Source organism: Hemicordylus capensis, chromosome 5, assembly GCF_027244095.1.
Source record: "Hemicordylus capensis ecotype Gifberg chromosome 5, rHemCap1.1.pri, whole genome shotgun sequence".
Taxonomy (NCBI): Eukaryota; Metazoa; Chordata; class Lepidosauria; order Squamata; family Cordylidae; genus Hemicordylus; species Hemicordylus capensis.
Genome location: NC_069661.1, coordinates 8916811 through 8933116, shown reverse-complemented (window position 1 = coordinate 8933116; position 16306 = coordinate 8916811). Strand labels below are relative to the sequence as shown.

Genomic DNA, 16306 nt, shown 5'->3' with positions numbered 1-16306 from the left:
CAGGCTGTAGTATGTACTTCCTGCTGAGATTAGAGCTGCTCCATCCCTTTTGGCTTTAAGGGAACAACCGAAGACACATCTCTTCAGCCAAGCTTTTTAGTTGACAGTCTTAGTTAATATTTTATTTGAATTTTATTGCTTGTTTTAACTGTTAATTTTATATATGTTTTAAATGTGTTAATTTTCTTGTTTGTTTTTATTGTAGACGCCCTAGAGACTTTGGTAGTGGGCAGTATAAATATTAATCAATCAATCAATCAATCAATCAATCAATCAAGAAGTTCTTCCTAATGCCTTTCCCAAATCTGCTCCCCGAGCTGTCTACGTGCTACTTGTTTTCACTCTTCAAATCTTCAGAGTCAATACTGATCTCTTTTATGGCTAGAGGCAATCTGTTTTGCAGATCTGCTTTGTAAGTAACAATTATAACTCAATTAAAGATACTATAGCAAGACACAGTGAAAGCTCTGCCCACCAAGGTAACTTGCAGAGTTTTGCTTTTTAAATCTTATTAAATGGCTTCCAGCAAAGAAACTGCATGAGTAGACTGGGCTTTCTCACATAATAGTTCTCAAAGGCAAGAGCCACTCCCACATCAAAAATAAGAAACAGAATGATGGCTGCAACATGAAAGGAGAGTGCAAAGCCAGGCCAAGGAACAAATTAGCTGTATTCAAATGGCTACATGAGAATAGCTTCAGACAGGTAATGGGAGGGACTAGCATCCATGCCATGGCCCGACAGAGTAACAAGAATGCAAAGTAGCCATTAATGACCATTTTCATGCACAAATTTCAAGATGTGAGGGGTTTTAACTAGGCTGCTCATCTAGCAAATCACCTTACAAAGGCAGGTCAGGTATTTAGTAGGGAAATTTGAAAGATTCACATTATGCATGTTATTTTGAAAACATCTGAACAAACCCAGTGCTCCAAGATGTTGTAACAGAACAATCCATTTGTTTTTGAACTACTACAGATAAGTATATTAATATAATTAAACTGAAGAGCAAGAGCTGGTAATTGGCTTATCCCTAAAACAACAGAGATGACTGGGAGGCTTTTCTAGTTCTAAACAATGTTCAGTCATTAGCAAATTCAGCCAGTAAATAAATCAAAAATCAACCCACTTCAAAACTGGCCCTTTTGGTATATGGAAGAACTACAAGGGCTGAAGCAGTGAGGTCGTCATCTGGAGCACAAGTGGGGCAAGATTTGACGCGAATCCGGCAGATTATTACATAGAGTGCATTTGAAGATCTAGGTTTGGGCAATATGTGTGGCAAAGAAGCAATATTTTTCCACCTGTATCACATCTGCAAGTTCACATCCAGCAGAGTTGTTCAGGGTTGTGAAGGGGCTAGTGTGTGCTCCTTCACCCCTGAATCAGTACTTGGAACTAACAATTACTCACTGTGATGTTTTTAATGTTTTTTTTTTTGTTTTTGTTTTTTTTTTTTGCAGTGACATCTTTAATGAATTTTTTGTGGACAAATTCGGGCCAACAAAGTTTCAAACTTCACAATTGTTACAGTGTCTGATGCCGAGGTGTACAGCAGCTCCTCTTATGTGAAGACCCTGGATCAGTTTCAGTTCATGACTCCTGAGGATGTGGACAAGTTGCTTGGAATGGTGTGGCCTACCCCCTTCCCTCTTGATTCTTGCCCGACATGGCTTATACTACCTGGCAGGGAGGCTGTTGTAGAGGGCCTGGTAGAGATTATAAATGTTTCTCTGAGGGAGGGCACGATGCCTCCTTGCCTTAAGTAGGCAACAATTAGACCACTTCTGAAGAAGCCTGCCTTGGATCCCTCAAAGTTAAGCAACTACAGGCCTGTCTCCAACCTTCCGTAGCTGAGCAAGGTGATTGAGAAGATGTTGGCCTCCCAGCTCCAGGCGGTGGTGGAGGAAACTGATTATCTAGACCCATTTCAAACTGGCTTTCGGGCAGGCTATGAGGTGGAGATCGCCTTGGCTGGCCTGATGCATGATCTCCAATTGGGAATTGACAGGAGTGTGACTGTGTTGGTCCTTTTGGATCTCTCGGCGACCTTCAATACTGTTGACCATACTATCCTTCTGGAATGTCTGAGAGGATTGGGGGCACGAGGCACTGCTTTGCAGTAGTTCCGCACCTACCTCACGGGCAGATTCCACATAGTTTCTCTTGGAGATTGTTCTTTAAAATCAGAACTTTTGTATGGTGTCTCTCAGGGCTCCGTATTGTCTCCGATGTTGTTTAACATCTACATGAAACCGCTGGGAGATATCATCAGGAGATTTGGTGCAGGATGTTATCAATATGCTGATGATACCCAAATCTATTTCTCCATGTCAACATCATTGAGAGAAGGCATAACCTCCCGAAACGCCTGCCTGGAGGCAGTAATGGGCCGGATGAGGGATAACAAACTGAGGCTGAATCCAGATAAGAGAGAGGTATTTATTGTGTGGGGTCGGAACTCGGGAGATGATTTTGATCTGCCAGTTCTGGATGGGGTCACACTCCCCCGGAAGGAGCAGGTATGCAGTCTGGGGGTGCTCTTGGATCCAAAACTCTCCCTGGTGTTGCAGATTGAGGCGGTAGGCCAGAGGTGCTTTCTATCAGCTTTGGATGATACGCCACCTGCATCCATTGCTTGAGGTGAACCACCTCAGAACGGTGGTACGTATGCTGGTACCTCCAGGCTAGACTGCTGCAGTGCACTCTTTGTGGGACTGTCTTTGTACATAGTCCGGAAACTGCAGTTGGTACAGAATGTGGCGGCCAGGTTGATCTCTGTGTCATCTGTGTTGAAAGAGCTACACTGACTGCTGATAAGTTTCCAGGCAAAATACAAGGTGCTGGTTATTACCTATACAGCCCTAAACAGCTTAGGCTATGAGCACCATCGCCTGTTAAGATCGTCTGGAGAGGTTCACCTGCAGATGTTACCAGCTCGTCTATTAGCTACTCAGGAACGGACCTTCTCCATTGCTGCCCCTGAGCTTTGGAAAGTGCTCCCTGTTTAATTAAGAGCCTCCCCATCTCTGGCAATCTTTTGAAAGCCACTGAAGACATATTTATTCAGCTGGGTTTTTAATCAGATTTATAATTTTAATACTTTTTATATTGGGTTTTAAATGATTTTAATGTAAATAACTTTAATGTTTAAATGATTTCAATTGCAAACCGTCCAGAGGCACAGGTTTTGGGCAAGAGATAGAAATATGTTTATAAATAAATAAAATAAAAATCACACACAGCCATGCTGGTCCATTAGATTTAAAAAACAACACTGCAAATTTAAGAGTATGCTAATATCTTTATTGGAACTAAGATATCAGAATGTTGTCAGCAAGGTTTGGAGTTCTCCAGAACTCTTCTTCAGCTTCCATGTTAAGTAAGAACAACAAAAACAAGATGGGAAAGGGGAGAGACCAGTGGAACACCATAGAACAGTTCTCCTCTTGGAATGGATGGAGATGTTTAAAGGGACGTCCCCAGGCTGGAGACTTGCAAGCCAGTGCCAGAGCATCTGTTTTGTATGCAGAAGGTCCCAGGTCCAATTCCTGGCATTTCTGAGATATGTTCTACTTACAAAAAGGTTGTTCACAAGGAGAGGAGAGTTGGTCTTGTGGTAGCAAGCATGACTTGTCCCCTTAGCTAAGCAGGGTCCACCCTGGTTGCATATGAATGGGAGACTAGAAGTGTGAGGACTGTAAGATATTCCCCTCAGGGGATGGAGCCTCTCTGGGAAGAGCAGAAGGTTCCAAGTTCCCTCCCTGGCAGCATCTTCAAGATACGGTTGAGAGAGATTCCTGCCTGCAACCCTGGAAAAGCCGCTGCCAGTCTGTGTAGACAATACTGAGCTAAATAGACCAATGGTCTGACTCAGTATATAGCAGCTTCCTATGTTCCTAAGGCACGTACAGCAGATAACGAGGTTGGGTATATACTGTCTGACCGCAGATATGCAAACCTTGAGTGCCAAAACCACAGATAATGAGGGCCACCTGCAATGTATTCTGCAACATCTATATGTAAGTTTGTTCTGAAAGAGGTGAGAGGAACTGGGCTCTCAGATTTTGGAGCCTTACCTATAAGACACTTTTGGATCTAAAGATGACAAACTGAAGGACTTGAACTGAATAAGGAAACATTTTGATTTTTAAAAATTCCCAACTGCAAATAAATTATATATGCTATATATGCAAATGCATACTCTCTCTCTTCCTAGAATTCAGGAGAGGGAGAGGAGGTAAATGTATATAGCATATATTACACATTTATGACTGGAAATCTTTGGTGATTTATTTTTCAATCAAGCTTTCAACCTAATCTATATTTTAAAGGATCTTCTATGGGCTGTTTTTAACATCATTAATCAATATTCCACCATCATAATCAGCCCTCTTTGTTTAAGCTAAGCTTAAGCTTTTGAAGTGTTCAAAAATGCTAAAAAAAGGTAAAGTGTGTGTGTGTGTGTGTGTGTGTGTGTGTGTGTGTGTTGGTGGTATTGACACATGGCATTTGGCAGTTGGTATTGTCCAATGGCAGTCAAAATGAACAGAAGAAATGAAGGCGTATAATGAATCCTCATAGGGATTCATTATGAGGAAAGATTATTAGACACCAAAGAGTCACTTCAACATTTCTAAAAATAAACTGAGTACCCCACTGCCTTGCAGGTGTGTGTGTGATTCTTTGGTGTCTTCATTACACAACTTCATTTCTTCTGTTCATTTGGACCCCATTGCTTTGCGGGTGGGGGTGGAGAGCTAGTGGCAACCCATATGCCAACTAACCCCCAACCCACTGGGGTACTCAGTTTAAATTTTAGGAATTTTCAAGGTGTTTAGAATCATTCGTGTGTAATGAATCCTCATATGGATTCAGAATGAGGAAAGGTAGGTTAATAGACACCAAAGAGTCTAAACAGTTGAAAATATTCCTAGAACATAAACTGAGTAGTATCCCTCTGCCTTGCAGGTGGGAGGGGGGTGTAGTTGGCACATGGCAGTTGACAGCTGGCACTGTCCAAAGAAAATCAAAATGATTAGAAGAAATCATGGTGTATAATGAATCCTCATAGGGATTCATTGAGGAAAGGTCATAGGGATTCATTGAGGAAAGAATCAGAACACTTGAAAAATAGTGACCACACGTTTTGCTCCATAACTCCACTTCTACAAGGGCTAGAGCTTAGCTTTTTAAAAAAAGAAAGAAAGCTGGGAATCTGGGAGAATTAATAGAAGGAATCCGAATCTCAAATCAATTTGAATTGAATCTGGTGCAATTCAATTTGAACCCTAATCTAGTCAATGGACCACAGGGATGATTTATTCTGTCTCCAGATTGCCCAAATCAGCTAGATTCGGGCACAAATTGATTTGTACTCATATCAATTTGCACATCCCTAGTCTACACCAGGGCTGCTCAACTGCGGCCCTCTTGCAGATGTTGGCCTATAACTCCCATAATCCCTGGCTAATGGCCACTGTGGCTGGGCATTATGGGAGTCGTAAATCCAAATACAGATGGTGAGGGCAAAGTTGAGCAGGCCTGATCTACACAGACTGGCAGCAGTCAGGAGTCTCTCTCAGCTCTATTTTGTAGATGGCAGGGAGCAAACTTGAAGATTTCTCCATGGAAGTGCTCTTCCCAGAGTGGTGCCATCCCCTCAGGGGAATATCTTACAGTGCTCACACACAGTTTCTCATTCAAATGCAAACCAGAGCAGACCCTGCATAGGAAGGGACAATTCATGCTTCCGAGATCCAAAAGAGTTCCACTGCTAACTTAGATGTAGGAAGTGTGAATTAAAATTTAATTTGTTTAGCCAACCATTACCACCCAGTATCAAATTTTGCTTCGGTTCCAGACCGTTTTAGCAATTTAAAATAAAAAATGCATCTAAACAACAACAGAACTACTGCTCCACCACACTGCCTTTCCAGAAAGCAAAAAATAAATAAAAATCATAAATAGCATACAACCTTTGAAAATTAGTTAATGAAAAAGCAAGGTGCTGAGCAAAATAAATAAAGCAACAAGTGTACTTTGTGGAAAGAATACTACATCACAGAGGGGAAAGACTGAGAATAATCAATCATCTTTATTATGGTCAAAGACCAGCACAGGTTATAATACAAGTAATACAGTAAAACAGATAAGGCAATCAGATTCTTATGAAAATGAATGGTACATGTATCACTACTATAAATTGAGATTTGCATTACAATTAAGACTAACAGAATGAGGGTACTAAGAATATTGTACCCCACCCCACCCCGGAGGCCTGAGGAAGCAAGGACAAAGATCTCTTACATGAAAAATGCAACCCCGCCAACGATGGCATCTGCCCTATTGTCCATTTGCTGCTGCTTATTCCCCTTAGCTCAGAAGTCTTAAGTTAAGGTGTCAGGCTCTGAATGTTACGCATTAACTTCCTTTCCAGAGTCAAATCCCGATACACCACAGACCCTCATGAATCACAAGGGTAAAGATGCAGCCTCCTGTACTAAATCAAGGATGGACAATTTGTTCAGCACTAAAGGCCAAATTGGAAGTACATCATGAGCTGCCCTAAATTTGCATATTTTAATTGCATGCGATTAACATATTATGGGCAACATTTTCATGAACCTGAAAGAAATTAAAATAGGTCAGCAGATTGCATTGGCATGCTACATTCCTATTCTACAACTGATACTCCACCCCCCCCAAAAAAAATATTAACAACTTATAGCAAGCAATGGCTACCTAATTAAACAGATAAGATGGAATCAGGCAGTATAAAAGTATGATAAATAAGTAAAATATCCAATTTTATCTGACCGGAACTGCATCTTAAAAATGGGAAATAATTCTCAACATTTGTGTAGTTGTTTCAGGTGAACAAAGCATTTTATATGGATTATTTTTGTTAGCCTTACAACAACCCTGCAAGGTAAACATCATTATCCCAACTTTATAGAGAGGGATCTGAGGAGGAGAAAAAATTCCTTGCCCAAGGCAATGTGGTGAGTTACTGGGAGAGGTGAGATTCAAATCAGCGAAGACCTCATTTATAGCTCAGTTTCTTAGTGCAGTGGCTAAATTACAGTCCTATAGGGAAGCCATGAACTGGCATTCAAGTTAAAGCCTTCCACTGTAGTCAGATATAAGGCTCAACGATTGGGCAGCTGAGTTAACAATTTGTAGCTGTATTTCTCTATAAACCTTTTAAAACAACACGGAAGCTCGGCATAGACTGATGTATATGTCAGTCTTCGCTCCATTGAGAGGGAAGTTGCAAAAAGTAAGGTAATTAAGAATAATGTAAGTCATATTTTGCTTTTGCAGAAATAATTAGAGAATAGAATTAGCTAATTATCGAATCCATTCTAAAATTATCTAAATGTAAAACATAATAGTTGCTTACATAATCTTGATATAGTCTCATAGCTGTCACTTAGTACAGTAAACAGCTTAAACAAACAGTTATTCTTCTGGTAATAACTTAATGCTCCAAGTCTGTGGCAGAGATCCTAACACCGTTCAAATGTACCCCCAAGAAGCATGAATGCAGCAGATGCATTTCTGTTTCTCAATCACTAGTGTGCACAAGGGAAATTTTCACCAGTCTCCCCTCCCCCAGAAGTACTCTGTGTAATGTGCAAACATGTCCCTGAGGGCTGCACAACCCTTTGGGACATATTTGTGTGCTGCACAGAGTGCTTCAGGGGGAAAGGGAGATTGGCATAAGTGCCCCCCACCCTCACAGCTGGTTCCTAAGTATTTAAACCTTCTCCTACAAGGGTGGGGCCACTCTATTGAAACTAGAGGATACAAGCAAATGACCATGCTGACAAGATATCCAAATCTATAGTAAGTTCATATAGTTTGCCTTCTTAGGGAGCCATCATGGGGCATTTGACATATCTATATAAGTATGGAACAGCTAATATGTTGGAAGAAGGAGAAGGAGGAGGAGGAGGATTATATTTTTTAGCATTTTGTGTATTAGGTCATGAGCCTGTGGAAAGAGGAAGAGTGGGCATTTCTGAATGAAGCTGGGTCAAAGATTCAGAAGTTATAAACAAGCATGTTTTACACCTGTCTGTATTGTGGTATGATATTGGTAGATTATGTTTATGCAGTAGTTGAACTTTTCATATATATTCATCCAGACTATTTATTATGTTTTATACAGAAAGTTTGAAATTTTGTTAATTGCACATCAAACATCTGGCTCCACATGAGAGCATAGCTACTACTTGGGAAACTACAACAATTCCTTTATAACAATGCCACTGAGGAAGACCCATGATAGGCTGAAACGTGTTTAGCTATAGTGGAAAAGGTAGGACATTCTCTATAAATGATCTGCAATTGTTGTCAACACCCCATAAGACACAGAATTCACATTTCCATCTGACTCAAGGACAACTGGATCCACCCGCTATTCATATTGGACTTCCAGATACCTAGAAGGCTAACTTATGGAGGACCGATTTGCAAGCTGTATATTTACTTGTACATTTTCATATACAGGTGAAACTCGGAAAATTAGAATATCGTGCAAAAGTCCATTAATTTCAGTAATGCAAATTAAAAGGTGAAACTGATATATGAGACAGACGCATTACATGCAAAGCGAGATAAGTCAAGCCTTAATTTGTTATAATTGTGATGATCATGGCGTACAGCTCATGAAAACCCCAAATCCACAATCTCAGAAAATTAGAATATTACATGGAACCAAGACGACAAGGATTGAAGAATAGAACAATATCGGACCTCTGAAAAGTATAAGCATGCATATGTATTCAGTACTTGGTTTGGGCCCCTTTTGCAGCAATTACTGCCTCAATGTGGCGTGGCATGGATGCTATCAGCCTGTGGCACTGATGAGGTATTATGGAAGACCAGGATGCTTCATTAGCGGCCTTCAGCTCTTCTGCATTGTTTGGTCTCATGTCTCTCATCCTTCTCTTGGCAATGCCCCATAGATTCTCTATGGGGTCAGGTCAGGCGAGTTTGCTGGCCAATCAAGCACAGTACACTGTATACTTTTCAGAAGTCCGATATTGTTCTATTCTTCAATCCTTGTCTTCTTGGTTCCATGTAATATTCTAATTTTCTGAGATTGTGGATTTGGGGTTTTCATGAGCTGTACGCCATGATCATCACAATTATAACAAATTAAGGCTTGACTTATCTCGCTTTGCATGTAATGCGTCTGTCTGATATATCAGTTTCACCTTTTAATTTGCATTACTGAAATTAATGGACTTTTGCACGATATTCTAATTTTCCGAGTTTCACCTGTACATTGTCTAACTTTGTGTTAGAAGAGAGTGTTTATTACATATTTATCTTTTCATCACTTTTTAACTTCATGATATTTGGAAGTATTGCATACTTCCACCATTTACAAATCAGATAGCTTTCAATGCTCCACGCATTTTTTTTTTAAATTCATGTTTTTTTAAAAAATTCCAAATCATCAGGCTGTCATATGGTGGTGGGTTCTTGTTGGGTCCTTTTGCACATTGGGTTGAACCCACCTAGATCATTTTCAGCTTTTTAGTTTTTGTAGGCTTTTTATATTCCACCCCAAGCCCAGCGGGTTCAGATTCTGCCAATCAGGGGGTGGTGGTGGCAGCATTTTACTCCACCGGAAATACAGAATAGCTTTAGGAGAAGCCCACCCAGGCAGTTCACCAGGGGTGACACAGCATCCCCCCCCCTCATGTGAGCTGGCTCTGAGACAAAGGCTTCATCTGCTACATGCACATTTAAGTCACAGGGATTTTTGCAACTGTGCTCTTCTACAAACATTTCCTGCAAAGCATGTGGCAAGTTACAGAGTGTACAGCTTGTTGCATGAGTGCAAATATGTTTATGCTACTACATTAGACCCCTCTTTTATATTTTTGGACCAAGTCAATCCCTGTCCTGACCCATCTTGTATCATACTAAAAATGTAGGGGGTGGCATGGAAAACAGTGGTCAGTTCAGCATTTCCCATGTTGCCAACAGCTGATCAAAGGGACTCCTGGCCCCATATGTCACCTGCCCTCCCAAGAGCATGCCTAAACCTGCAGTTTAAGTCCTTAAAAGAGAGCTCAACTCCAGCCAGAAAAGGTCCACTGACTCTGATGGTCATCCCACCATCTCTATCTTCATAACTGGAGTGGTGGGGGCGGGGGGATTTTTCCTGCATCCAAATCTAACATTCTAACAAATAGTGAGTGAGGTACCTTTTACCACACACACACACACACACACACACACACACACACTGAAGCACGACAAAGGTGCAAGATTATTTCTGTCCTTGATCTGGCTGCCAGTAAGTAAGCAAATTCAGTTGCCAATGGTATTTATTTAGATTGGAAATTTTCACTCCCCACCCCAGCAAGGGCAGAGAGAGACTTTGCATTTCCATCTTCTTAATGAACACCAACCAATCCCATTTTGTTATGCTTTCCTAATGGCTTTCTTAAGATGACTATAAATCTAATTTAAGAGCTGCAGAAAGGCAGTGTCAGTGAGTAAACATTCATAACTATTAGACAAAATTAAATCATTGACGTTCAAAATAACAATCCTTCCACTTCAAGAGGATATTTGAATGTAAATCCATTGCTGAAATCTGAACTGCTCCCATCACAGCATTTTGGAAGAAGTATAATTCAGTTCCATAAGAAGTACTTTTGTAGAGGCACTTAGCAAATTCTTTCATACAATAGATAACCAAGTGGATTTCCCTCTCCTTTTTTAGTGTTTAGTGTGTTGCGTTTTTCAGTCACACTGTTCACAATTTTCCCAGTATTTGTCTGGTAAGTAACAGGATATATGCAATATCTTATGCTGCTGCCATTTTTTTTCCTGGGCAATAACCAGATGATTATCTGCAGACGGCTTTGCTTGTAACTGTCCTTTCAATTGAGTGTGCAGTAGGTCACTGACCTACTGACCCAGATAATTTTTTTAAACAAAATTAAACATTGCCTGTTTGCCTGATTGCTTTGTGTGTTGAGTGGTAGGTAGGTTGGGTCATGTCCTAACACCCAACCCACCTTGGTGTCCCTAGGGCATACCCATGGGGAACAATGGAGTGATTCAAGTTCCCTATTGTTCCCTATGGGGGTAATCTGCAAATCTTTCCACGAATTTTCGATTCAATTTCCAATCCGATTCAACAAGCTATGCCTGGCTGGTTCAACTAATCGATTGGGGGGTTTTGTAATTAGATTCACAAGCAAATTGAATAGCAAAAAAACAATTTATGCACATCCTTACTACTTTCATCCTTTTACATTCCAAACATGCCTTATTCTCTTCTTCCATAACAAGTACTTTGCAACTCAATTCAGGATACTTTTCTGTGATTATGGTTTAATGTCACTCTTACGATACCGTAGAGATGACAAGATGGCCTACAAAACACAAATGCTAGTGAGATAAAGATATAAGTACTTTTTAAACAGGAGCAATAGTTGTTCGAGCACTCATTTATTTCCAAGTTATATAACAAGCCAGTGTTACTGCTACTACATCTACTGATCTCAGCTACAAATGGCCAAGGGTAAGTAAAGAAAAAACTTCTCTTTGGTATAAGTAACAATGACTGATATAAACAACAGGAACGAGTACTTTACTTTTTAAAATTGTTGCAGTGTTGTTAACAAGTCTTTTAAAAAACTCAAGATATTTATTTTCTTTATACAGTTGTGTTCTTGAAGAGCTGTCAATGTCTATGGCAGTTTACAGATCCCTATCTTTAATCTGAATCTTGACAGCGAGGGAGACCACAAGGGGAGGGGCAGGAGATGGATTGAGAGGCAGCAGAGGTTATACTTAACCACTGCAGAAGTATCATACAGACAAACAACTAAAACAACAAATTGTTCACTGTACAAGCACCATCATTAAAATTGAAACCAGTCCTTTCATAAAAGGTCCCCCCACCCCATTATAATGTTCTTACCATAGACATTTTAGCATAAGATTAGTTGCAGCAATGAAAAACTGACAACTCATTGCTGCTCAGCAAAACATGTAGCATTTTAGAGCACTCTCTTATTTGGCTTGAAATGTACCTGACCCTCTTTCGGAACTGAAGTGTTCGGCAGAGTTTAAAAAAAATATGCAGAGCATGTAAATCCAGCTATGTTAGCTCCTAGGACATAAGACAGAGCGACAGCACTGCACCCACACTACAGCTACTGATAATTGCATACAGTATAACGAAACATAGCAGCACAATCAGAACAACTAGAGCTATGCCATATGATTTACCTGTGTAACTAGCGGCTCCAACAACCTCTCCACAGTAAGAGTCCTTATTTCCAAGCTTTTGGGGTCCCATTTCAAAATGATAGGTGAAGTTGCAGAAGTCATGCTCCCTAGAACAAAGATATACCGATCAGTTAATTGTGGCTCTAATCAGTTAATCGTGGCTCTAAGCAGTAGTCATTGCTAAGTTTCAGTATGAATTTTGAATCAGAACTGGGGCGGATTAAGCCTTTTGCCACCCACAGGTCTGCCTTTTTTTAATAAGGTAAAGTAGGGGAGACTTTCTCCTCACCCCACCACCCTTGCTGCAGCAGCCACTGCCCACAGAGCGGGGCAGCAAAATTTGAGCATGGGAAAAATGTGCTGCTCCTCAAATTTTGCCATCGTAGGCAAATGCCTACTCGGCCTCTCCATTAATCCACCACTGATCAGAATCTATCATAAATAAGCATGGGTTACATTAAGAAATTACATAGCATTGTCAGCAAGGGTGTTTGTTTCACAAATTAGTTATAATTTTATATAGTGCATACTAGCAACACACACACACACACACACACACACACAATGCAACACCCATTTACTTTAATAGGACACACACATTTATTTCAATAGAATGTCTTCCCCCAGAAGTGTTATTTCTGGCTTAAATCAGACCTCAATTTCTGTACCTGTTAATTTTTAGCCAGTTACCCTTTTTAAACATTCCTGAGAACCACAACTCACCACAAGGCACCAGCTCAAATACAGACAATGGGGGGAAATGTCTCATTAATATCTGCCTTTATGCTTTCCATACAAATGTGGAAAAAAACTTTCAAGTGTTATGTTCAAAACTGTAAAGTTGTATCCTAACAGACAGTTGCAAACTAGCCTTGAAAATAACGAGTGGGAAGGAACCGCCTGCTTGACCTTCTAGCCACCCTCTTTCAATAGGTCTTCGTTTAAAATAAACTAGCTACAAAGCAGTTTCTGCCGTGAAAAAAGAACAAGAGGATTTCCCATATTAAGTTGAAATGCTGAAGCAGTTGTATTTGGTGCATTACAAAACAAACAAAAAATGTAGAACTCCAACTGTATATACGAACTGTATGACCAGGAGAGCTGGTCTTGTGGTAGCAAACATGACTTGTCCCCTTATTTAAGCATGGTCTGCCCTGGCTACATATGAAAGGGAGACTAGAAGTGTGAGCACTGGAAGATATTACCCTCAGGGGATGGAGGTGCTCTGGGAAGAGCAGAAGGTTTCAAGTTCCCTCCTTGGCTTCTCCAAGATAGGGCTGAGAGCTGCTGCCAGTCTGAAAGCATCTCCACTACCTTCCTCTCCCCAATTACTTATTTTTATTCATTTATTGTTAACTTACAAAAGTTAAAGAACAAGTAATAAAAGTGACAGTTGAAAGTATTAAGCTAAAAATATGACAACAAATCTGATTTAAAATATATAAAATACAAAGATAAAAACTGTACACAGATAAAAACACACAGAAGCAGCAATAAAACAATCATTTAAAGGCCTGGATAAAAAGCCAAGATTTAACAAGCTTTCTAAAAACTGTGATGGAGTCTGAGGATCGAATGGCCACCGGGAGAGCATTCCCAAGCCTGGGGGCAGCAACAGAGAAGGTCATGTCCTGCATGCACAACAACCTCCCTTTCTCCTAAGTTAAGAATCCACTCAGAGAGGCTTATAAAAGAAATGAACAAAAAGAAAAAACAGTTTTATTTGAATGCTACAGACTCCTTCCATCTGAGGCTCTCTCAGCTTTTAGTTACAGGTAAAAAAATACTCAGTAGGTTACAAGAATACTTCAAAAGCACCCTGGATGATGTTGGGGCAGCACACTTTAAAAATTGTGGTTACCCAGTTGCAAAGAACATGTATGTAGGAAAATACAAAAGCACATTTCAATGCTTACAGAGTCTTTTGCAACACCCTAGGTGTATTCAGCATTGGCTAGTGTTTCTTGGTTTGATTATGTTACAGGTATACAATAATAGAACAGTATCAGGGATATACAAAGTGCGCACACAAAAGGAATATAACTTCTAATGCAAAGTCTGACTAAACAAACTTTTCTCTCAACTAAACTTCCCAAAGTTAAAAATCTGGCTTCCTTTTCTTGAACTCATCAAACTCTGGTTGAGAATTAAGGCCACCCCTGCAGTTCTATCTTCCAAGAGCTGCAGTTCTCCTCCTGCAGCCATTCTCCCTGGCCACACGTCCTGCTCTGCACCCCCAGCTTGCTTCTTCTAACAAAGAACTCTTTCTCTTCCTCCCAGAGGCTCTTTAGGTCCCACCCACCTGGTGTGCTGATTGGCTGAGCCCTGGAGTTCACCAGTAAGTCAAGAAAGGGTTCACTTCCAGTTAACTCTTTAGAGGTAGGGGTGGCTGATCATTACAATAGTCTTATTTATTATTTATTTTTCTATGTAAACTCTTTTGCAAACTTTTGTTGAAAAGCGGTATATAAGTAGTAGTAGTCCTCACAGACAGTTCTTCTCATGAGCAAAACTACGGAGCAAATATCCCAATCTATATGTGAAAAAATAGAACTTGACTGCTCTGCTCTGTGGTACCCATTTTCTGTTGCCACTCGGAATGTTTGTGAACATACGACTGTTGCTCTCTTCTCAGGGAGCAGAACACTTGGTGCCTGTCCTGTCATCTTGTGCCCTATCCCTACCACTTGCCAGGTAGGGGGAGAAAGGGACAGAGTGGGAATCAGGGCTGCCCCCAAGCAACTGTGCAGCTTGACAGGCTGACAAGTCCAGAATAGGGCGTGGCGTCGTCACTGTACCCCAGAAATCCCATAGCTGCATAGCTGACAGGAGGAGTGGGGCTGGATTTCCGAGAGCCTGCTAGCAAGAAGCGCCAAAAGCATGAAGCAGCAAAATTCCTGTGAGTGTCTGCAAGGCTGCCTCTATGATTGGGGTTTGAAAATTGGTGTGAAATTTCTCAGTCTATAGCTGCGCCAGCAGTTGGACATAATGCTTTGGCAGCAAAACCTCAGTTGTCAGTGGTGAACCTTAGAGATAACCGAAGGTTCAAACTGGAGTTTGGTGAGGCAAACCAGAGGTAGCCTTTGGCCCATAATCCCATTTTCACACATTCGGATATAATGGAGTTACAAACTCGGCCATGAGTAAATGCAGCTAGCCGTTACATCTGAGTACGGCCAAGGACTGAGATTCACAACAGCAGATGTAAATATAGGTGCAACATCAAGGTAGCTCAGTTTCTTTTTGGTCTGGGGAAGCAAGTAGACGCTGTGAATGTATCCTGCACAGTATATAAATCACACTATTTAAAAAGGCTAATTGTAAGTAGTAAAATGTTTATTTAATGGGTGATTTGCTTATATATTATGGATTGCTATTATGTTATCATAGGAAATTGCCCATCATGAGAAGCCAGACAACAGACTTCCCGGAGCAGTTAAAGACACCTGCATGGAAGAACTGGACTAAAAACACTTTTGCTTTTCTTGCTGGAGAAATCAAGACTATGTACTGAACAAGTTCCTTATACAATTGCTTGTGCTGAAATGGAAATATACTGGTGGTGTTAGGTAGAATAAGCTTATATTCCTGAAGTAATGTGGTTTATATTTATGTGTTGTGTGTAAACATAAATATGTAGAGCACCTTCCTAATGAAGTAAAGCTACATTGTCTGGGGCTCTTTAGTTAAAGAGGCAACTACAGGGAGGCATGAAAGAGGTTTCTAAAAGTATGCATGCAGCAGAGAGAGAGTGGAAAGAGCATTTTTTGTCTCTCACTCACAACACTAGAATCAGGGGTCAACCCATGAAACAAATGGCCAGGAAATTTAAGACCAAAAGGAAATACTTTTTCCACATGGTACAAAATTAATCAATGGAATACTTTGCCATGAGATGTGGTGATGGCTGCTAACTTGTAGGAATGTGCGCAAATTATTGTAGCACCTCAGAAGAGGTGCTGAAACGATTCGGGCTTCCACAGGCGAAACATTTCAGCGGGGGGGGGGGGGCTAGCAGTGGCTTTAAAAGGAG

At 40.7% G+C, this 16306-nt stretch overlaps 1 protein-coding gene across 3 annotated transcripts in view; it reads right to left on the bottom strand.

Moving 5' to 3' along the window:
* Positions 1 to 16306, bottom strand: part of CTNNA2 (catenin alpha 2) — a 783863-nt gene that overhangs the window by 653023 nt on the left and 114534 nt on the right. For all 3 annotated transcript variants that reach the window (XM_053257021.1, XM_053257022.1, XM_053257024.1), the window contains one exon: positions 12274 to 12380. In XM_053257021.1, coding sequence (XP_053112996.1) covers positions 12274 to 12375 — 102 coding nt within the window. In that variant the 5' untranslated portion in view covers positions 12376 to 12380. Of the gene's footprint in view, positions 1 to 12273; positions 12381 to 16306 lie in introns of those variants that run through there.